The following is a 23908-nucleotide window of genomic DNA, read 5'->3' as shown; positions in this document are numbered from 1 at the left end:
ATTTCAGACAATATTATTAAGGTAAAACCAACTGTAGTTTTCTCAAAGAGGCTAATAGTAATGCTTTGACTAATAATTTGACGTTGATGCTCATTAAGACTATTTCTTATAATGTTGTGAATGTTCAGGAACTGGGCAAAGGCCAGCTGAGGTTATAGAATTCCAGTTCTGGGTAGGGGATAGAGAAACACAACAAAGTCAGGTCTGGTACCTCTGAGGAAGACTTTGACAAAGTTTTGATTAATTACACAAAACTTAGGTTTTCTAGTTCTTTGCATACTCCAGCTGAACTTTCAACTGCCTCTTTAGTATATCTGCTTGAAAGGTTTGGGGAGGGGTTTAACGTATTTGGAATCATTTGTGAAAAACTCATTTGTCAGTATAAATCAGGTTGGTTAACTTTTGTTCTTCCAGATTAGTTTGAAAGCAGTACTTTGATTTTCTCCTCACAGCTCTCAGAATGCCACTAAAACCATTACACAGCCCAAGGAAAGAGCAACTTGGGGTTCCACCAGAGACACAGAGCACTCAGAGATCAGCGGTTTAGAGTCCCAAAGTTTAATGGTCAAGAGGAAATGAGTGAGGTTGTAAATGGAGGCTGGCTTGGACTACAGTTATGGCTATTGTTCCTATTAACTCATTAATTGTTGCACCTAGGAGATTTTGAAAAAGAAAAGTTATTTATCTGTAACAGGTCTTCTTGCCCTTGTTCTTGTGGGAGACTTTAACTTCCCAGACATCTGCTGGAAATACAACACAGCAGAGCGGGACCAGTCCCAGAGATTGCTGGAACGTGTGGGAGACGATAACTTCCTGACACAGCTGATGAGTGAACTGACCAGAGAAGGTGCCCTGCTGGATCTCCTCTTTGTGAACAGAGAAGGACTGGTGGAGGATGTGGCGGCTGGAGGCCGACTAGGGCACAGGGATCATGAAATAATAGAGTTCTCTATTCTTAGAGAGGCCAGGAGAGGGAGCAGCAGAACTGACATCCTGGACTTCCAAAGGGCTGACTTTGTCTTGTTTGGGCACCTGTTTGACAGGATCCCTTGGGAGATGGTCCTGAAGGGTATAGGGGTCCAGGAAGGCTGGGCGCTCTTTAAGAAGAAAGTCTTAATGGCTCAGGAGCAGGCGGTCCCCAGGAGCTGTGAGAGAGGCCAGTGACAGAGAAGACCCCCCTGGCTGAACAGGGAGCTTTGGCTGGAACTCAGGGAGAAAAGGAGAGTTTACAGCCTTTGGAAGAAGGGGCTAGCCACTCACAGTGATTACAAAGATGCTGTGAGGCTATTCAGAGCAGAAATCAGGAGGTCTAAGGCCCAGCTAGAAATTAATCTGGCTTCAGCAGTCAAAGATAACAAGAAATGTTTCTATAAGTACTTCAACAGCAAAAGAAAGACCAGGGAGAGCCTCCATCCCCTGCTGGACGCAGGAGGAAACATGGCAACGAGTGATGAGGAAAAGGCTGAGGTGCTTAATGCCTTCTTTGCCTCAGTCTTTAATAGCAGGACTAGTTGTAATGAGTGAATCCAGCCTCCTCAGCCAGAAGATGGAGACTGGGACAATGACCCCCCCACATTCCAGGAGAAGACAGTCAGTGACCTACTGCATCACGTAGACACACACAAGTCTGTGGGACCTGATGGGATACACCCGAGGGTGCTGAAGGAGCTGGCTGGGGTGCTCGCCAAGCCGCTTTCCATCATTTACCAGCAGTCCTGGATGACTGGGGAGGTCCCGACAGATTGGAAATTGGCCAATGTGACGCCCATCTATAAGAAGGGTTGGAAGGATGATCCGGGAAATTACAGGCCTGTCACTTTGACTTTGGTGCCCGGGAAGCTGATGGAGCAGCTCATCCTGAGCACCATCATACAACATGTGCGGGACAACCAGATGATCAGGCCCAGTCAGTATGGGTTTATGAAAGGCAGGTCCTGCTTGACAAACCTTATCTCCTTCTATGACAGGACAACCCGCTTATTGGATGACGGAAAGGCTGTGGATGTTGTTCACCTTGACTTTAGTAAGGCCTTTGACACCGTTTCCCACAGCATTCTCCTGGCAAAACTGGCTGCTCACGGCTTGGATGGGCACACGCTTTGCTGGGTAAAAAACTGGCTGGATGGCCGGGCCCAAAGAGTTGTGGTGAACGGAGTTAAATCCGGTTGGCGGCCGGTCACGAGTGGTGTCCCCCAGGGCTCGGTTTTGGGGCCACTCCTGTTTAACATCTTTATTGATGATCTAGACAAGGGGATCGAGTGCACCCTCAGTAAGTTTGCAGATGACACCAAGTTGGGTGGGAGTGTTGATCTGCTCGAGGGTAGGGAGGCTCTGCAGAGAGATCTGGACAGGCTGGAGCGATGGGCTGAGGCCAGCTGGGGGAGTTTCAATAAGAGCAAATGCCGGGTGCTGCCCTTGGGCCACAACAACCCCCAGCAGCGCTACAGGCTTGGGGAGGAGTGGCTGGAGAGCTGCCAGTCAGAGAGGGACCTGGGGGTGTTGATTGACAGCTGGCTGAACAGGAGCCAGCAGTGTGCCCAGGTGGCCAAGAAGGCCAATGGCATCCTGGCTTGTATCAGCACTAGCGTGGCCAGCAGGGACAGGGAAGGGATCTTACCCCTGTGCTCGGCACTGGTGAGGCCGCCCCTCGATGAGTGGGTTCAGTTTTGGGCCCCTCACTCCAAAAAGGCCATTGAATGACTCGAGCGTGTCCAGAGAAGGGCAACGGAGCTGGTGCAGGGTCTGGAGCACAGGTCTGATGGGGAGCGGCTGAGGGAACTGGGGGGGTTTAGTGTGGAGAAGAGGAGGCTGAGGGGAGACCTCATCGCCCTCTACAACTCCCTGAAAGGAGGGTGCAGAGAGGGGGGATGAGTCTCTTGAGCCAAGGACCCAGCGCCAGGACAAGAGGGAATGGCCTCAAGCTGCGCCAGGGCAGGGTCAGACTGGCTCTTAGGAAGTATTTCTTTGCAGAAGGGGTTGTTGGGCGTTGGAATGGGCTGCCCAGGGCAGGGGGGGAGTCCCCATCCCTGGAGGGGTTGAAGAGTCGGGTTGACCCAGTGCTGAGGGATCTGGTGGAGTTGGGAATGGTCAGTGTGAGGTTCATGGTTGGACTGGAGGAGCTTCAAGGGCTTTTCCAACCTAGATGATTCTGTGATTCTTCAGGTGGTTATTTATACATATACATACATTATGGATTTTGGGGATTGTTTGCTTTTAATTTCAGCAGGACCCAAAGGACACCAAATTCCCATTCCCTCACCTACTCTTCACAATGCTTTACAACCTGTGGCTCAGAAACTCTTGTTTTCTCTCAGTTTCAAAAGTGCCTTACGAAGGAGGGTGGGCTGCGTATGTAAGTGTAGGCAATGCTAATGCACATATAAACAACTCATCTTGAAGAACAGTTACAGGTGATCTTTCTTTCATCTCTGAGTGCTTGCCCACATGTACCTTTACTGCGAACAAAATCCATCACAGAACACTTTATTAAGGAAGAGGTGCCAGTGTGACCAAAACAAAGCAAAAGAGCCAACTGTCCCAAAGGTGACATCATGTCAAGGGGCTTCAATGGTCAAGGAAATAGTGAAATGAATCTTGGGGTTAGAAACTTGACCCCTTGGATGTGTCAGCTGAAAATACAGGCAGATGAGGGGTCCCAAATCTGGTCAATATAAAGAAAGAAAACATGACTCATGATCAATATGTGCAAAGAAGAATCAGTCCTGAAAGCTTGTGGAAAAAGAAAACCTGGGCAAATTAGTTTCTTGGCTAATAAGAAATTCAGGGACCCATAAACCAAACCAAACCAAAAGAAATTAAAGTCAATCCTGAGGGTGTAACTTGTTTTGAACAAACACAGCACACAGAGGAGCCGTAATAGTAGTCTGGCTCTGCACCCTTCAATGGCCAATGTGATAACTTCCAAAAAGGACAAGAGGACTAGGTCCAAGCTTTTCCATACAGACATCTAGCTTCAAGTAAATAGTTCATGGACCATGAAAGGATAAAGAGAGGAGGTACGGCGCCTGACTCCAAGCAAGAGTCATCTTTTAAAACCCAAAAGAAGAGTCACTGTCATAGAAAGAAAAAAAAAACAAACCCCCAAAAAATCACGTTTCCAAGCAAATGTAAACCAGAATTCAAGAACAAGACATACTCACTATTAGAGAGTCAACACAGTTGATACATCAACTGAATAAAGTTTCTTTGCAATCCTAGCCTCGCAAGCAACATGCACATGGGTATGGACATGTTTTACACCTTTGTAGCTGCGTGCCTGGCACAAAGATGGGTAGGACTTACACGCATGTCCTGTGGGGACCGCTGCAGTAAAAAAAGTGCAATCACAGTGTTAATGCTTATGTACACATTGTGTATATTCATTGTGTGAATGTATAGGTTCACAAAGATTCAGATAATGAAAGGACTGCCCTAAGACATAAGGCAAAAACCTTTCCTCCTACACAAAGCTCCACCATTATTATCTACACTGTGGTCATGTCTGAGAGGTGTAGACAAGGCCTTTGCCCACAGTGTTGGATTTCGTATGAATGCAGAAGTCAAAGCTGTTTACTTTTTTGGTAGGAACAGTTCCAGAGAAAAGTCATGCAGCCATATCCAACAGTCAAATTTCAAACATTTCAGCCTGTAAGTAATAACAGCCCTGTGAGCAACACACTGGAGGATTTGCCAATAGAGGCACACTATTCAGATGCTGAACTGCTTAAGACAATGGGCAGGAGTAGGGTCTTCCTCCAATATCTGTCTTATCCACTGAGATGAGCCCCAGTGGGAAATTTGTTGTGAGTATTGAGGGAATAGGCTGATAGGCCACTGGGTCCATAATCCACAGCTGTAATACAAGATGACAGACAACTTACAGATGAGCACAGACAGGGCCTCACGCTGGTGTGTAAAGTGCAGACATTTCTCTGTGAAGCACAGACAAGAACTCCAAGGCTGTGAGTGACATCCCTGGGCACCTTCTCACACGTCCTTCTCCTTCTTTCTCTCCTTCAGGGAACAACAGAGTGACAGTGACAGTAGGTAGCAGCTCTGTGCTGACCTGCTCTCCCAAATCAAATATAACTATGGTAACATGGAAAATAAACCCCAAGGTTGGAGGGTCCTGCACCTTGGGGTACAGGGCTGATCAGAACAAGACAGACAGAACAAACTGCAGTGACAGCATCAACTGGAAACTCAGACCAGATTGGGATCCCACCCTTGAGATACGGCAAGTGGAAATAGCTCATGAGGGAGATTACACCTGCGAAGTCGTAGCAACAGACGGGAATTTCCACAAGACGCACCACCTGACCGTGCTGGGTAAGGGACTTCTTCCTCATTTTACAGTTCTCCAGAGGACAATGTCTGGGCCTGGACATACAAATCTCCTCACCCCATGCACCAGGGGAAGCATGCAGTAAGAAGAAGAGCTTTCTCCCTGGGATAGGAGCTCCGTTTCTGCCTCCTCTTTATTTCCCAAAACTCTTCTCCCTTCTGCTGCCCCCTTGCCCACTATCTAGTTAGAAATGAAAGTGTCAAGCAATTTCCAATATACGAACAGAGGATTCTGCGTATGCTTCCAGTTACCCTGCAGAATCAATCATTAATACACTAATTTAAGAGAACTAAAGCCTGGGAGAGTAACACTTCCTAGTGCTGAGATATTCTGTAAACACAGGACGTTCTTATCCAGACAGTAAGAACAGACCCATTTCCTCATATGCTGGCCTTCAAGTACATTTTAAACCACGTGTATGATGGCTGCTTAGGACAAAAGCCTAATTCAGCCCTGCATTTGGGATAATTCCGTACTGCAGTGTCCAGGGAATCCTCCTCTAACAGTACACGGCTGTGGTAACTCACCTGAACGGGGGAGGGTTGTCCAAAAGGAGAAAAGAGGCCCAATCTTTGTCTCCTGTGGCTCTGGCCCATGTCACTGTAATGGGATGGCACCTCCAACCTTATTCTCCTCTTTTCACTGTGTTGGTTGTGGGTAGAGAACAAGAACATCCTGCCCCAGCTGTGGCAAACTAACTCCACGCATGTCCCCTTCCTGATGCTTTGCAGCCCCGCCGAGGCTGACCCTGTACTGTGATGACCACGGGGTCCCCGTGTGCGAGGCAGCAGCAGGGAAGCCGCCTGCTCAGATCTCGTGGGTCCTGGAGAGCACCTCCATCCCCAAGGAAGATGCCCATGACAACGGGACAGTGACTGTTCTCAGCAAGTTCACAGCACTCAGCACCAACAGGACTAATACAACCTGCATTGTGTCCCACCCAGCTGGGAACCAGAGCAAGTCCATAGCCTGTCGTCCCTCGGGTAAGCTTCCCTCTGTGTGTTCGGTGTTCAAAATCCCAGTTAGCCTTGTGTGCACACTCTTGTTCCTTCCAGGAATGAAAATCTATAAAGCTATAGGAACCTTCAATGAAGTCTTACATAGACAAGAGAACCGTCCCCAACTGCCTTTGCCCAGAAGCATTAGCAGCTTGTTTGTGTTCTAGGCACTATTTCCTAGTGGTTTCTTCTCTAAGAGGGATATACATAAGTGTGGTAGTGTTCTCTTGGCAGTGGAAATGTTGTTGGAAACAGAGACAAAGCAGCCATGATCTTAGCATTAAAATAATCACTTGGAAGCAGAATATCAGCAAAAATTTTTAGATGCAAATGTAAAGGCTCTTGCTCAGATCATGGTGAGAGAGAGAAAGAGAACCAACTCTTGTGGGGCCAACGGGAACAAATAAATCACTTCATTCCGAGTTGTGAATCTCTGACACTGCATGACATTTGGTTTCTGGTTTTTCGTTTTTTTGTTGCTTTTGAGAACTGTATGTGAGTTGCAGTACTGAGATATGCTGAGTCCTTGAGAGGAGCTCAGGTATGGCTTAGTGAAAAAATATTGAGTGTCCACTGGGGAAGTTGTGGGATCTGCTTTTGTCTCTGACACAGACATCATATGTGTTTTTCAGACAAGTTTCATTACTGACTTTCACTTCTGCTGAAGGGGATTATAATTATTTTACAAGCATGCTGAAAATGTGTTTATGTGCTAAAGCAGCTTTAATCTTATACTAAAATAATAAAGAAACTGAGCAGTAGAAGATATAACTAAGGCTAACTCTTCCTGTTTAGGGAATGAAAGAGTTAACCTGCATGTCTACGTCATTCCTTGTTTCCTGAGCATTATCACCTTCATGGCTGTCATTTACTATTTTAAGCTCCACAGTGACAGGTATGTATGATAGAGTGCTAAGGAAAGATTGTCTAGTGCTAGAACAAATCTGTTTGTGTCTTGAAATCATATGATTCTGTCAGTCTGTGCAGCTATGAATATCTGAATTAACTACAACAAGTATTTCTGTACTGCAGGCACTGTGCATTGCACACATCGTCACCGAATAATGCACCTGAGTAAAATATAAATGGGCAGAAGTTGGCAAAGGATCCTCACTGCGTTGCCTGCTCTGCTAAAGGGGAGCTCTTCATTCTCAAAGGGAACTGGGAGAGTAAAGCTGTTCTTTAGATACTGTGATACTCTGTCAGTGTCTCCATTGTTTAGATCAGGGGGTTGGTTCTGCTGCCTAGTAAGTTCTATCAAGTGCCAGAGGACTGACCAGTGCTATCCTGCCATAACAACCGACAGGACAGCAGATTGTGTCTATATTTATGAAAAAGCTCCCTGGGTGAAGCAGGACTCTAGCCCCTTTAGGATTTACTTTGGACAAAAAAGCAGTTCCGAGGAAAAACTATAGAAATCATTTGTGCAGAGAAAGGCTGAACTAGCACCTGTACTGCAAACTTCAGCTGTGTTCCCTCCTTCCCCTATTCCAAAACTGTTTTTCTCCCAAACCTTCTCCCTCAGAGTTGAAGAATTAGTTTAATACAACTTCACTAACCGCAAATTGTACATCCTTCCAGCGGGCTTTAGTTTTAATCTTCTGCTTCTACTTTGTGCTTAAGCTCCCACAAACATGAGAAAAGACCTCTAAAGAAAGTCAGGGTGCCATAATTTCAGGATCAAAGGGCAAGGAAGGAGAGACACAAGAAGACTTTTGGCTTTACTCTTGACAAGAAAAAGAAATGTTTCATAAGCTTGTGATCAAAGAAACCAGGCTGTGATCCAGCCAAACCTAGGATTGAGGAAGGAATTTGCTTTAATACTTGTTTTCTTTTTCACAGATTGTGCCGCAAAACCAGACCTCCTGAAACTGCTCCTACACACTCCCCACAGGTAAGGAAAGGACAGTGACACAAATTAGACCATCACCAAATCAGGGATCTTCTGGTAGCTCTGAGAAGATGGTCAATAAAGGAAAACAAATAGATTTTTACTCTCTGCTTTCAGCAGGTGCTACTGTGTCTTATATGTTTGCTCTTAGCTGTATCTCAGGACAAAACAAAGCCTATCATCACCATAATTTTGACTTGGAGCAAACATTAGAGGTAAGTTCCAACAGCAAAGGCTCAGCAACTGCCATCCTTTATCTTAGCAAGGATTGAGTCCTACCACATCTCTATGGTCATATCAGATACACTGACCACAACTGCTGTACAAACAGTACTCAGGAAGGGGGGCAATATCGTGGGTTGGGGAATATTAAAAAAGCTATTAGTAAACAAGAGGAATAAACAAAAAAATTAGCAGACACGGGCAAAAAAAGAATATCCCTCTTGGTGTCCAGAATGATAACGTGCAAGTGTTGAAGGCCACTCTTGATCTTGTATGGTCAATCCACAATCAAAGAACCAACCATACTCAAGACAAAACATTTTATAAAACAATGGAAGGAGTGCTGAGTTGCAAGCTGGGAGGTATTCTTGAATCCCGAAAGCTGTTCCAAGCTTCCTGTGTAGCTGAGCGATTCACTCATCAGCTCTGTGTCTCTGTTCTCTGCTACCAAGTATAAATAACAGCACATCTATGCAGGCAAGATGTGTTACATCTATATTGTGAATATCTGTGCACCTACAGTAGACACTAGGCTCAAATTTTGTTATCCACTTTAAAAAGTGCATCAATTTCGGTTTTGGAAAAGACTTAGTCCATTGTAGTTATTATTCCTCCTGTTCTGCTGCCCTACCTCCCGGCTGTTGCTGACAGACGCAGTTGCATTAATGCAAAATAATGGGTTAAGTACCAGTGTTCTTGCTGTCACATCACATGATTTTCATTGGCATGTCTGTAGACAGAAATTGTAGATTGATGGAGGAATCAATCATGGTCAAGACTCTAACATGTTATTTGCTCTCTCTAGAGAATTAGACCCTAATAAAATTTTTTTCAGCCCAAAATAAGTGAGGTAGAAGAGAAGGAAAAGGACGCAAGTGAACCAATACCTCAGCTTTACCCTCAAACCTTTGACAGAAACAGCAATACAGGTTCTTTGGTAGAAAAAGCAATAGATTTTTTTTTTTTTTTGAGTCCAAGAGGAATAAATACAGGAGCACTATTTCACTATTTCCCAGTTACATTCTTCAGTTCAGACAAAAGGCTTGCAGAGTCTTGCCAAACTAAACTACTCCTTATATTTACAGGTTTTGGTTTTGTTTCTCTAGGATGACACAATGGAAGTGGAACCTTATACTACTTATGTCCAGAAGGAAAACATAATTTACAACTCAGTGTCTGATCTGACAGCAGAGCAGAATCTTCCACAAGGACTGTCACCAGCAACTTGAATGATTCAACGACACTGGAGAGGGAGAGAGACACTTTATGAAAGACTTCTCAGAGGATTGCTTCGGATTTGGGGGCAACATAGCTCACTAGGTCTGTTCAAACACCTGTGCTTGCTGATGAGTCTCTATAGTTCTCTTTTTTCCCTGTTTTGCCTTCTTCCTTGGGAAAGGAAAGAGTTTTCCTGTTATTCCTTTGGGAGAATGTGACTGACCCCATGCCATAGTTTTTCCTGGAAAAGCTGTTGTGATCAGTCTTCCCTTTGCTGTTCTTGCCCTGGAGACCCTAGTTTTGGCAGTCACTTCTAGGCATTACTTTGATGCACTTGACACTATGTTGCACACCTTTGGGAGAGGGGAGAAGTGTTAGGTCTGAACTAAAATGAAACACTCTTCAACCAACAGCCACTTTTTTCCAATTCACTAATTACTAACATACGGCCTGAGTACTGATCATCACGGAATAGCTCCAATGGTGGAAGATATTGGTAGGGAGGACCTTGAATACCCCAGTTCTGAAAATGGAAATGAGTGATGACTTTAGAAGGTCAACCACTAAGAAAGAGACTTCACTAGCATGAGTGATTTACTTGTTAGGTTCATATTCAGTATTTCCGCTAAATGTGTTCATTCTGTGTTTCAGATTATTGTTATGATTACTTTTCCATAAGTTTCTCTGAAGATATGGTATCGTCCTCTTTCTTAAGAGTATCAGCATTACGATACCGTAAAAGAATTATGTTACACAAACAAACATCAAGTATTTCACAAAATGAAACAAGTTCAAATACATCTTCTATCACTGTGCAATAATGTCCAAAAAGGATAAAATGCTTGCTAATTCTAGTCATATTTATTTTAACTACCACAACTGAAGATTTTTTCATTGATATGTCTAAATATTTTATTGATGTTCTTTTAAATATATTTGCAAGTTCACTTTTCTGTATGTAAATTAGCTTATATATCTTCATGTGTCTCATGTTGAGGTGACTTCTCACCTTCCCAAAATATCCTTTGGGAATAAGACAAATAAATTGTCCTCTATATACTAGCAGTCCTTAAACTTTTTGGATTGATGCCTTACTAGCTAAAGTATAAACTGGCTTTACAGTAAGAGTAAAGAAACCCATGTGTAGACCTGTGTTTACTACCTCTTATTTCAATATTTTAAAAGACTGACTGGGTACTCGGTCTGATTGTAGGATCAGAAGAACTAGATTTTTCCTTTAGACTATAGAAATTTCTTTGCCCCACATTGCTAGAGCTTTCTTTGGAGATAGCCTCCCACAGGCTATGACCCGGTGCTTGGAAAACAGACTCCTAAACTGATTGCAGTTCCTAAATCTATTAGTTGTGTAAACTGATACAAATGGTTATTTATTCTCATTCTAGCAGCTATGAAACAGAAACTTTTCTCCGGGTTCTCTCTGCATGCTTTTCTGTTTCTGTAGGTCATTTTAGAATGGATCAAAGCTGAATATCAATCAGCTACAAACAAGTTTTAAAGGAACCTCCATTTCCAGTGAATTACCAAGGAAGAGCGCCACTCAACTCAGTCATAACCCTCTGAAATTCCCCACTTAAAGTTGGTGTAATACTGTCCAATGATCTTTCTTTCCATCCAAAACCAGTGTGCCATCACTTCTTAGACTATTTTCTGTGGACTGAAAGTAATTTATGTTGTTCAGTGTTCATAAAGTGGGGTTCATCCTATGAGACAGCAGCTCTTGAAGTTTATATGTAGCTCTTGCAAGTTTATATTTATTATATTTACAGAATTATAATATCTGTTAACCTGCTGTCTAGCTGTAGGGTTTTATGATCCTTTACAGGCCTATTACACTGGACTAAATCTTGTATGTGCCAGACCTGGACATTGCTAAGTTGTTAATTGTTTGATTATTTCCTTCATCCCCTGCTTTGTTCCACATTCAGGCCTCCTATGGGCAGAAAACAGGATTTTAGTTTGTGACTGTGATAAATAATATGAGTTAAGTCTTATGTATACACACATATACAAATATGCTCTTCGTCCCTAGCAGCACAGAAGGTCTAGAGCAGAAAGTCCCTTCCTGCACTCCTTTTTCTCCATCAGGGTACGTGCTACTTCTCTTTGCATGGTGCTATTGTGCTGCAGCCATCCTCCACGCAGAAGTGCTGTGTTGACTGTCTCGTGGCGGTCAGGCAAGCCTGCCCTCTCAACTCCCCAGCATGTTGCAAAGTCACAGGAAGAAAGTCAGCAGCTTTTCAGCTCCTCCCATAAAGAAAGGTTTTGGCTTTAACCACATTTACCAATGCTGTCTCTTTGCTGCAACATTTAATTTTGCTAATTTGTATTCCTCACCTTTACTGCTATATTTTATCTTCACACACCCATTCCTGCTCTAATCAGGCAGTTAATAATCATGGTTATTTTATGACTATAGAGAGTCCTGGGTGCTGAGCTCACATTGCACAGCAAGTCAGCAGATTCTGTGCTGTTGTGCATCCACAGAGCAGCTGAAGAGCAGCAGGACTCCTTCAGACTGAGATGGCACTGGCACTACTAAAAAATGGACACACTACAAATCCTGAGACTGAACATAGCTTCTGTACATACATCAGTTCTTGGGCCTCTCTAACCAGAAATTATTTCATGGGAACAAAGCCAAGCCCTTCACCACCCATTACAGCAACACATAAGATTTTATTAAATTGCAATTTTTAGCAGAATTATATCACCACTTACTTGCTTCAAACAGCTCTCCTAACAAAAGAATCCATTAAAAGTGGTGTTTCAGATTTTACCCTGTCTCTGCATCCCAACAGGTTTCAGAACATACAACTACATTCTCCTACCAGTATCACTTACTCGTATTTGTGGTTTACTACTTATAGTCTAGTTTGTAACCCTGCTGTCCATCACAGACCTTCTGGCTCAACATGTGACTGCTCTGTAGTTCTGCCCAGCATACTTCCCATTATGAAGTAAAATGACTTCAGTATCTTCTATTTTCATCTTACTGGAATAAAAATTTAAGTTTCCACATTAGAGCTGGATGACTTTCACATAAGCATTGACATAGCCACCTACGTCTAGATGTAGCAGGGACTTCCTCATACAAATCTAGAGAATGAGTGTATTTCCTTATACAAATCCAGACAATTAGTGTATTGGCAAGGGGATGCTAAAGAAATGGTTTTCAAAAAACATTTATTGGAAGAAATTACAATCAATCTAAAATCTTTATAAGCAGAGTAAAAACTGATGCATATTTAAGTGGTAGGGAAAGAAAAGTGTTCAATGCATTTAGTCATAACTAGAAAGCAAGCTCAAAAAATATATTTGAATAGAAAGAAGCTACGCAGTCAGACCACAACCTATTCACAGAAAATCCTAAGCGAAGAATTTTCACTACTGATTATATTTTACTAGTGAATATGTAAGAAAGGTTTCCATAGGCTAACCTGTTCTCCCTTGCATTCACTATTGAGAAATCCTTTCTATCTGATGGACTAAAGATGCCAGCTATCTTTGACCACGTGTTAAGTTTAAAAATAATTCACCTTGTGCTTTTTGTCATTTACCTCAGATGAGACACTCCTCGGTTAGGAAACTGCATAAACATCCAGAAAAGTACCTCATTATTTTTCTTCAGTGTCTTTGCTTCACTTTTGAAATGACACATATTCAATAAAAATTACATTTTTAGGGTGTGGGCATACTGGAATTACTGCTAATTACACAGATGAGATTATCTTGTAATTCCCTTATGGTCTCCATCATCTGCCTCTGTTAGAATTGCCCCTCAATATATGCTTAAAACTGTAGACATCACAAGGTGGATGCTATCTTGAGGTTCTGAGTTTCAAGCACCTTGAATAAAGGGATCCTAATCCAAAATACAAATAATACACAGAATCTGCAAACTGAGCTGGATGGGAAGCTTGTTTGCCAAGCATTATGACTTACATTAGCCAGTTTGCTCCAGAAGATCTTGCTTGCATAAAAGCTTCCTCACTGATCAGTACACATGATTCTCTCCATACAAAAAGCTGAGGCTCACACCTGCTTCTGTCCACAGTATCACAGATACGAGATGCAGGTGCTAATGCCATGCAGCAATATTCTAGCTTGAATCATCAAACTCTGCGCTTCGCTCTGCCAGTTGTCCTCTTTGTAAGAGCATATTCTTATTGCACTGTGTACCAGTCACGCTGGTTTTCACATTTATTTGCTGAACTCCAGTCATTATTGTCTCGGTGTTAGTATTAGCTTCACCAATCAGTCAGCTGCAAAACACTAATACATTAACAAGCCCGCGGTGAGAAGATGCACGTAGTCAGCTCTCTTCTGACAGTATCAATATAATTGCTGCAGAGTAGCTTTTATATAAAGAGGTCTGTACTCAAACATCTAGAAGCCTGAGGCTGTGCCCACTCATGGTGCCTGTTGTTTCTTGATATATCTCTGCATGTTTACTACAACTTGCTGAAGTCAATGCACAACAGACCTACACCTTTAGGCTGAAGGCTGTTCTCCCTTACAACCTGTGCTTGTCCAACTGAAAACACTGACATTGCACTGATGCTGTAACAAAACTTGACCTTCTAGGATGAGTTAGGGTGAAGTGTTCTACTATTTTAAGGGGAAATTTGAAATTAAGGCTGACCTGTAAAGTCATTGTAGTAGGATACCTAACAAGAGAAGTTCTTTTGATGCCCTATTTTAGCTGCAGCTATCTCGATCGTCAGCCTCCCACAGCTATTCAGTAAGGCAGAAGGTGATATGTCACTGTGCTAAGTTGTGGGAGAAAGAAGAAAAAGGGAGTTCACAGCCCTGCTGCACAAAGTTATAATTTTTTTTATTCTTCATCAAAGATTCTGGGGTTTTTCCCTTCACCTCAAAGCCTCTCAGATATATACATATATATATATATTTTTAGCTTAGTATTTGCAGGTGATACATCCCAGGAATAAGAAACATTCCCAATGAAAGTGGTAATTCAGAAACACCTACTATGACCACTAGATGACAGTTTCACCTCACCCTATAAAAACACTGCCATAGGAGAAGCATTAGTTAGGGATTAGAAGCATTAGGGATTCTAGTGACTTCCTTTCTTACATGCAGAGCTTCATTTGTGGCAGGACGCTCTCACAAAAAAAAAGGCATTTTCCCATGCACGGCATCATCAATAAGGAAATTCTAAGGAAAATCAACAAAAATAACATACTATGTACAAAGAAGGTCATTCAGAAATTGTTGGAGATATCTCCACGGCATACGCAATGCTCAAATGTGTAATGATAAGTAGGTTCTGAAGTTATGGAGAAGAGGATAGGGAAAAGCCAGTGGAATATCTAGGGCTGGGGTAGTAAAAGGCAAATTGGGAAGATGATGAAGGAGTGATTAATGAGAATTCAAGGGACTGCAGTTAGGGACAGGAGTTCCTCTTCCAGCACTCCACCTTATCAGTGGGAAGGCTCATTCTTCTCTTTATTATAGGAATCAAAATCTGGGGTCCACAGAGCAGCTAATTTCCTCCTGCAGCCCCCACTGTTTCCATACCTCCCGGGCTGCTGTTTCAAGACAGGAAGTAGGTGTGTGTGAGGTCCCAGCAGAGAGTCAGCAGAGGACAGGGATGTGCAGGCTAGCTAGGACCAAAACCACAGATTTTCAGTAGAAGCCTTAGGAGAGGTCCCATGCCTTCAGTAAAGCCCATCCGCCTGCTTCCACAGACCCCTGGCCTCAGTACGGACAGCAGCAGAGCAGAATACCGTCTGCTCCAGTGGTTGCTCTGTTCCGAAAATTAGTCCTTATATTCTAGACAAATTAAACATCTGAAGTCAGCTTTGTCCAAATTTCCTACTCTTCTCCCTTGTATGCCACCCACCTATAACCCAGAAAATTACACAGCTCTTGACAAGGTGGGATCCTTTTACCAAAACCATTGGCATCACATGGGAGTTGATATCAAGCTTCATCTCCATCTTTCAGTTTGGGGAGAGGAATGGGAAATGGGTGAGAGATCATTGCATACCAGCCCAGTGGGTAAGAGTGATCAAAACCTGATGGAAAACATAATGGAGAAAGCATGCAGTGGCCACACTTTCTGCTTCCATGAAGGACTAAGCTGGAGAGGGGCTTGTAAACTAAGGAGGATTGATGCTGGCCTTGCCTTTTACATGTAGGACCTGTGTATTGCCACTCTGCTATGTGGGGCCTTTCTTTCTTGAGAAAACCCTATGAAACATGGCTAAGAATTTCTGGTCACAGGGAAACATAGGCATACACATCTGTCAGGAACATTTATTTCACCAACCCTTTTCCCCTTCCCCTGGACCTTTATGGATCTCTCACAGTGAGAACCAGGGACCAAATACTGTTTAAAAGTTTGCATCCCATCACAGCCACACACCTTAATCCCCTTCACATTTCTGGTGAGCAACCACTTCCCATCCTCAGTTCAACCCACCCATCTCTGCCTTTTTTCTCCATTTCCACTTCTCTGCAAGCACCCAGATGTCTCAATACTGAAATGCTGATGAAAATGTTGAACACTGTCAAAATAAGGCTTCTGTATCAAGTCACATTACAGATACATTGCAAGGGTCTGAAGATGTGCACACTAGGTTGTAATGATGGGAGACGCTGGTTATCAAACATAAAACAAACAGTTGTCTGGGCATGGGCTTGTGTGATCCATCATGCTCCTTGGTTTCAGGAAGGGGAAGTAGGTGGGTGTGAGGTCCCAGCAAAGAACAGGGACATCCGGGCTAGCTAGTCCTGTTGCTGGTAGGACCAACATAGATCTGCAGGAGGAACCTTAGGAGACATTACATGATGGTGGCTTATAGATAAACGACTGTAGGAACATGCTTTTTGGGAGTATTTACCACTGGCTGCAGCTCACAGAATCACAGAATCATCTAGGTTGGAAAGGACCTTGAAGACCATCTAGTCCAACCATTAACCTAGCACTGACAGATCCCAACTCCACCAGATCCCTAAGTGCTATGTTGACCCTACTCTTAAACACCTCCAGGGATGGGGACTCCACCACCTCCCTGGGCAGCCCATTCCAACGCCCAACAACCCCTTCTGCAAAGAAATCCTTCCTAAGAGCCAGTCTGACCCTGCCCTGGCGCAGCTTGAGGCCATTCCCTCTTGTCCTGGCGCTGGGTCCTTGGCTCAAGAGACTCATCCCCCCTCTCTGCACCCTCCTTTCAGGGAGTTGTAGAGGGCCATGAGGTCTCCCCTCAGCCTCCTCTTCTCCAGACTAAACCCCCCCAGTTCCCTCAGCCGCTCCCCATCAGACCTGTGCTCCAGACCCTGCACCAGCTCCGTTGCCTTTCTCTGGACACGCTCGAGTCATTCAATGGCCTTTTTGGAGTGAGGGGCCCAAAACTGAACCCAGTTCAGCTCCAGGATCCCCATTGTAGCAAAGCAACTCAGCACATTACAAATCTGCTATCAAGGTGAATCGGATGTAGGGAATATCCAAAATGATGCTGCAAACGTAGGAGCTGCCAGTGCTACAGCAGAGCAGCATGGGAGGTGAGAGAAAAGTCTTGGTTTTTTAAATAGCTCTCTTTATCTCGTTGATCCAATGAGGTTGATGTAAGCAGGCAGCCATGGCTCTCTGGGCTTACCATCAGTATTTCAAGAGCAGTCCAGAATACTGTAGCAGAATAATAATAATATTGCTTTGCCTGTCAGTAAACACTTCCTAGCCAAAAATCTTACAGCATTTCATCATTACTTATAAATTTAACTTTATTAATCCCCTCTGAATTGTCATCAATATTTTAAAATAAAAAATAAAACATCATCCATATTTTAAGTAGACAAGAATATGAAGGGAAAGAAGGATTCAGTGATTTCCATGCAATCACCAAGACCCACGTTTTGCCTATTCAAAATTCAGGACAGATCAACCGCAAGAGCAAGGAAAAATCATCGTAAAAATTAGCACCTTCTAATCCTCTTTAAAAAAAAGCTAGCAATACTTTAATAAACATGGGCAAATTTCTTCACCTTTAGGAGCCTCACTTTTCCCTTAGATAAATTAAGGTAATGATACTGACCTACTCTATGAAGTGCATGGTCTTCTCCTTATGATAGATACTGTGTAAAAACTAAGTATTACTTTTATCATCAAAGCGCAGCCACCTCGGAGCCTGAGCACAGAACGCTGTGAAAACTGCAAATTTGTTTAAGAGTTACAGAATAGAAAGTGAAAATTGTGACATCAAACTGAAACTGCCTGATTGAGTTTAGATGGGCAAGCTGTCCTTCACCCCTCGTGCAAATCACCATGTCACAGAAGTGTGTGTAACGTCCTTACAGAGAATAATACTGAGTTTTTAAGGGACAAAATTCAGATGTCATTTGATATCTGATTTAAGATGTCACCTATCACCAAATGAATCACTGGTTTTGTCTGTTTATTAGGAAAAGCTTTCCACAGAACCCTGGTTTTTGTTTGCTTGTTTGTTTTCCCGTGGTGTCCTCACTTCACACTGCCCAGTGCCCAGCAGTGGTTTAGCTGGACAAGCTGAGGAGTTCATGCCCTGAAGCAGAAGGGTTACACAAGACTCAGCTGCTAACACTCTCAAGGCTGAAAAATCTACAAACGCTGCCACGTGTATGTGGGGGTGGGAGGGTGGATTTGGAAGAAACTAGGAAAAAAACTGCAAAACCAATGTATAGTATTGAGACTTTGGTTGTCTGTCATCTGCTTTCATTTACCATTTCAAGCTCTATTGCACCAGCTGAAAGTAAACATTTTTTTTCCTTTCTATAATTTATATTTGTAACCATACAACAGGACACATAAAACCACTTAGATGACCACATGACAGTGGAAGAGAGCTCTCAGGAACTAAAATACAGCAGGATAACTTGGAAGAATTCTTAGATGTTATTCCAGGTAGATATATGCCCTCCTTGCTCCACACATGTCATCAAAAGATGAAAAAAAATTCTAGAAAGGAACAGGTTACTTTTGTGGGGTAAAAAGGAGGGAAAGTTAATAAAAATTTCCATGGTGACTTTTCAGCTTATAACCAGATTCCATGAACCTTATTCATCCCATAAAGGGGGCAAATCTCAAGTCACATACAGTCCAACATATGATCACTTGATTGCTTTAATGTAGGAGGATTGTATTTCCCATGCCATGGCTAAAGATTAAAAGAAAACTATTAGGGCTGGAGGTGGACACCAAAAGTTTTTTTGATGCCAGCTCTTTTTTTCCCCCCTTTTCAGACTTTCATCCAAAACATGCTTACTTTGGCAGCCTACGCAGAGGGCTGTGAAATCATAAAGAGCCACTGTCCAATTCTTATCTCTGCAGGACAGTAGACCAAATCTAATCCCTGCAAATTGGAGCTGTTTTGATCAAAACTGTTTTGCCAAACTAGAAACTCTTTTTTTTTTTTTTTTACTTACTTTTCTGTTTCTGTGTTGTTGTCAGGACCTGGAGGGGCTCAGGAGACAAATTCTTCCCAAGAGCTTTTGAGGTATTTCTCTCACCTGCTTTTTAATGGCATAAAGAAAAAGGGTGTGGAGCTTCTGGGAAGGAGGAGGTGGGAAATTACTTGTGCTGTTAAAGAACTTGCTTCAAAGGACTGAATGAATGGCACAAGGGATAATGAGGCCTTGCCTTTATGGTGCTGGCTCAAACCTGAGGTGACTGAAGGTTCCTAGCTGCTTTGTTATTACTCTTGTTTATTATTGTAATATCTAGGGACTAATCAAGATGGACAAAGATTTAGTAATCGCTATACAAACAGGGAGCTGTAGACAGTCCTTGACCTAAAGAACTTGCAAGTTAAACAGACACACCAAACACGACAAGAACAGGATGTGATCAGTGATGTTGGAAAGCACGTGCAATTGTGGCAGCATGTTCAGTACTTTAATGCCCAGTTACACCTTCCTGGATCAAAGTTAAGATTTTCAAACAGGGTGTGAGATACATGAGTACATTGAGAAAGCTCACCTTAAATTACTAACTCTGCGAGCTGATACGCTCTTCGCTGATAGTTTCCATTTCCGTTGCAACATCCTGTAGAAACAAATGCTAAATCTTATGCCATTGAAGTTAATAGTGCGTTTTCCATTTAAAAACTCAAAGCAAAAATAACAACCTAAGTTGTTATGAGGAATTTTCTTGGGCAGGCATGAAGGCAGTCGAGTCAAAGGTACGTAAGCCTCACTTTGTTCCTGCTGTGGAGTGGTGAAAGTAGGCAGCAGATGGAATTTAAGGCATGAAAGACAGGACAGGAATTAACTACAGATACACAACAACTCAGGATTAGACTGGTAGGACAGAATTCAGGGTCTGTCCCATCAGCTTGAGCAAGGCCGATCAATAGACTGCATATTGTCAGCGATCTAATAATTGCAGGTACATTGAGACAAAACAGGAAGTTATATGCTAATTTGAATGGAATAATTCCCCTACTAGTAATCCCCCGATCTTTGGGTTCATGAAGTTCTCCCTTTGAAGTTGTGTTGAGGTACGAGCAGCAAGGTAGGATAGGGAAGACTGCGCAGAAGTTACTTCTGTGAGGGTAAGTAGTGGATTTCAATTCCAGGGAGGTTTATGGCACTTTTTCTGGCATCATATTCAGATTTTAATACTCTATGAAGTCAAATTTTAGTCACTATAGTCTGCTAGGCATTAATAGATGATGCTGTAATGCATGCACGAATTGTGTTCCCCCTTGATCTGCAACACAAAAACCCCATGTCTCAGTAATGTGAGAATTTGATCTCACAGGAGAATTGAAGGGCAGATTAGCTAAAACCTAAAACAAGAAAATAATATTCTTCGGGAAATCGTATCTGGCAGTATACTAAGGAAATTCAAAAGTATAAATATTTACAATAGGAGGTACACAGATTTCTCATAATATTATAGCTGATTCCAATTTGGCATACATGCTGTTTTGCTTAAGTTTATTCCACTTGCTTTTGAAATCTGACCCATACTCCACATATAAACTTCATTATTTGCTCATCCTTTCTGTCCATATCCCTGCTCCATTATTTTTCTGTGGTTTGTCATTTATTGGAAATTTCATGCGCTTTTAAATTTTACCAAAGGATGGCCTTGATAAAAAGCTCTGAATAAAAAACCAGAATCCAAAGTTGATATTCACAAAACAGATTTGTGGTGTTTATATACTATATGTATTTATAAATGTATGTATGTAACATCACTATTATTTAACTGCAAATTTAGAGATCCTAGTGAAAACCAGGGATAAAAGCCTCTTCTTTGTGGAGCTCACAATCTGTATAGAAAAAACAGGCACAGTGTGGTAGAAAATAACTTCAAGTCTTCATGCCAGAGATATACTTTCAATCCTTTTTACCTCATTTCTTGTGTGCACCTCAAAAGGAACTTGCAAATTAAATAACACAGTGAGTTTTATAACCGTCAGTTAAAAAAAAAAAAGCCATCTTGTAACAGGCCCAAAGAATGAAGCCATTGTCAGCACAGCACGACACATCTGCATTAGGAGTTTGCAATAGTGCATCAGGGTCCCTGCACCCATGCAAGAAAGGTCATAATTAAAACAAACTGTAAGGCTCTAACTAGGGCTGGGCAGATCTCAGAGTATGCTCCAACAGCTTTTAAGAGTGCAGATGCTGTCTGGGCCTTCTCTGAATAAGCCTCATTCAGAAGCACCCCCAGCTCTCATAGTCAGGCTCCTATCACAGTTTACTGCTTGCCAGTTCCAAAGCAGAAGTAGACTTAAAATAAATTATTTGAAACACATTTCTATCCGCCCAAAGGGAGTTCAATTTGGAGCACAGATACGTTAGGATGAAGAAGAAAATAAGTTCTGATTTCATCCGAAATATTTTGCCTACCTTTACAGTGCAGCATTACAAGTTACCAGTTCACACACTCACAGGAGGATTTTTCTGAATCAAGTGGAGACATTAGTGTCTGGCCACATGAAAGAAGTGGGACTATCACAGAAGGTAGATGAAAACCCACAAAAATGGGAAAATTGGGGCATTCTGTAGACTAATGAGAGACATACTGTGACATTCACCTTTGGTTCACTAGAAGCTGGAAAATGATGGCACAGGATCAGGTTCCCGAACTACCATCACTACTGGTAACAACTGGAGTGATAATGTGATGTGTTAATCCTACACTGGAGGCAATAGATTAAACATATACGAGCTAGGCAGTGCACTCATGGTGGAGAGTGGAGTCACTTCTAGAGCTTGTCCCTTTTCTAAAGAGACAGCACTGCAGAAGGTTTCATTCCTACTCTCTGTAATGAAATGATGAACCCCAGTGCCACTAAAACTGTTGAAAAAACACTTTTTACCAGCTTCCCAGAGAAATGTCCAATGCCAGCCACAGGTATAAGTACACTACAGGGTCAAAGTTCTGTCAGTCTTACCCAGTCTAATATACATAAGGTTGATACAGCTACCCAAGAGATGTATGGGCAACTAGGCCTTGAAAGCTCGGCCCTCAGAGATTTGAATCAGGCCTAAATCTGAAGTCCAAACATATCATTAAAGTAGCAATAGTTAAACTAGGCATTAAGAAATCAGAAATGTATCCTTGTCCTGGCCTCATCTTATTTGGAAGTAATATAACTGTTTATTGGATAGATCCCTAGATTGTTGCCAAGGGATTTAAGTAAGGTCTTGTTATCCGCTGAAGCCTCAGGGGTCCAGGAATATAAGCAAAATCTTGTGATTCTCTTTTAGATAGGGGGCTACTTTGCTTTCAACAATCTACCATCCTTCAGGCCAGGCAACTTCTGCTCCTCAGGGACTATCTAAAGAATGGCTTGCAGAGGAAAGCACAGCCAGGGAACAAAGTCCCAAGGATTTACTCTTTTGGGGCTGTGTTATAATCGGCAGTCAAGTAGCTCTGAGGTGTGAATTTTAGGTTTAGAGTGAAGATCTGATGGGCCGTTTACAGCTTTGCTGGGACGGGGAATGCTGTGTATGATACATACCACTTTGTGGTGCACTTATATATGAGCAAAGCAGCTCCCACTAGAGTAGGTTCTTCATCTGTGACTGCAGCCAGAAGGCACTATGGCAGTAGGATAGCAGCTGGTGTAAGTCTTACTCAGTAAATGGCATTCTTAGCCACTGTCCCTAGTGAGCCATACTCAGCTGGCTGAATAGCATCTGGTTTGAGAGCATTCACAGGACTTCAGAGTGTCTGAGGGCACAGGACGTAGCACATTGCTCCTATCCCGTTTCCAGTATTTTGCTGTGTTCCTGCAAAAATAATTCATGGGCTGTTTACTCCCTGCCTCACAGCAGCACGGTTACCAATGACCTCTCCTGGGGCAAGAGAAAGCTACTATACAGTCATACCACTGACCTGCAGATTGAAGTCTACAGAAACCTGCACCTGGCAGGAAAATGGAAACAAATGGAGGGTCAGGAACATGCAACACATGAACAATGATTTTGAGAGGAAGAGAGACATATTTAGATCTAAAAACTCCCCTTGGGAGCCAACTTGGATCATGGCTCCAAATTTCCGAGCTGGCATGAATCTCTAAGCTGAGCCAAAGCCAATCAGACCTTTGTGTTCTAGGTCGTGCCTTTTGTGTATTCAATGCACAGAATATAAAAAGGGGGACAAACTGGTTGTCTCTGTCTGCTGGGAATCCCCAGCTACTGGAGATTTTTTCTTTGGAGAGTTTTATCCCATGCCAATGGGTGGCCCAAGACTAGAGGAACCCGAGAACAGGGGAGTTGTATGGGTGGTTTAAAGCTAACTATAGCTGTGTCTACAAGACCCCTTGGACTTCTGCCAGGTACAGTTCAGGCAACCTGGAGACCGTGGGCCAAGCTGTACAATGCAGGCCTGTGGTGGTTTAAGACCTGAGGCACATGAATACTGTGAGGTTCAAAGGGATGCAGGGAGAAAAAAGCACACAAAGCACAAAGCAGTATCTTTCTGTAGCTGCGAGTTCTAGACCCAAGAGTTACTGCCTTGTCTCAGGGAATAACCTGGAGGCATAATCAGCTCTGATCTGTTTGTTTTCATCTCCTCCTGGGAGCCATTATACGATATTAACAAAATAAATCAATTTTAAATAACTCCGTGTGTAAGCTTACAACAGAGTGGTTGTTTCTGGCATACCTCAGGGACATTGCACAGTCCTCCACCATTATGAATGAATGAATGGGCCTTAGCTGTACTGCAATAGAGTAATTTGTTTTAATAAT

The 23908-nt window shown here is 42.8% G+C and overlaps 1 protein-coding gene across 6 annotated transcripts in view; it reads left to right on the top strand.

Annotated features, from left to right (window-relative positions):
* LOC141915972 (cell surface glycoprotein CD200 receptor 1-A-like) overlaps window positions 1-23908 on the top strand; it is a 35880-nt gene that overhangs the window by 10763 nt on the left and 1209 nt on the right. For 2 of the 6 annotated variants that reach the window (XR_012621046.1, XR_012621045.1), the window contains exons 2-6: window positions 5020-5328; window positions 6076-6327; window positions 7138-7237; window positions 8185-8236; window positions 9562-9775. Coding sequence is in view for 3 of the 6 variants with exons in the window: in XM_074807944.1 (XP_074664045.1) it covers window positions 5020-5328; window positions 6076-6327; window positions 7138-7237; window positions 8185-8236; window positions 9562-9684 (836 nt within the window). In the remaining 3 variants the exon portion in view is untranslated. The other 4 variants (XR_012621044.1, XM_074807944.1, XM_074807969.1 and 1 more) reach the window with 4 other exon arrangements.

The sequence above is a fragment of the Strix aluco genome, chromosome 2 (genome assembly GCF_031877795.1).
Source record: "Strix aluco isolate bStrAlu1 chromosome 2, bStrAlu1.hap1, whole genome shotgun sequence".
NCBI classification, from domain to species: Eukaryota; Metazoa; Chordata; class Aves; order Strigiformes; family Strigidae; genus Strix; species Strix aluco.
Note: the sequence above shows the minus strand (reverse complement) of the source record. Positions and strands in the feature narration are given on the sequence as shown.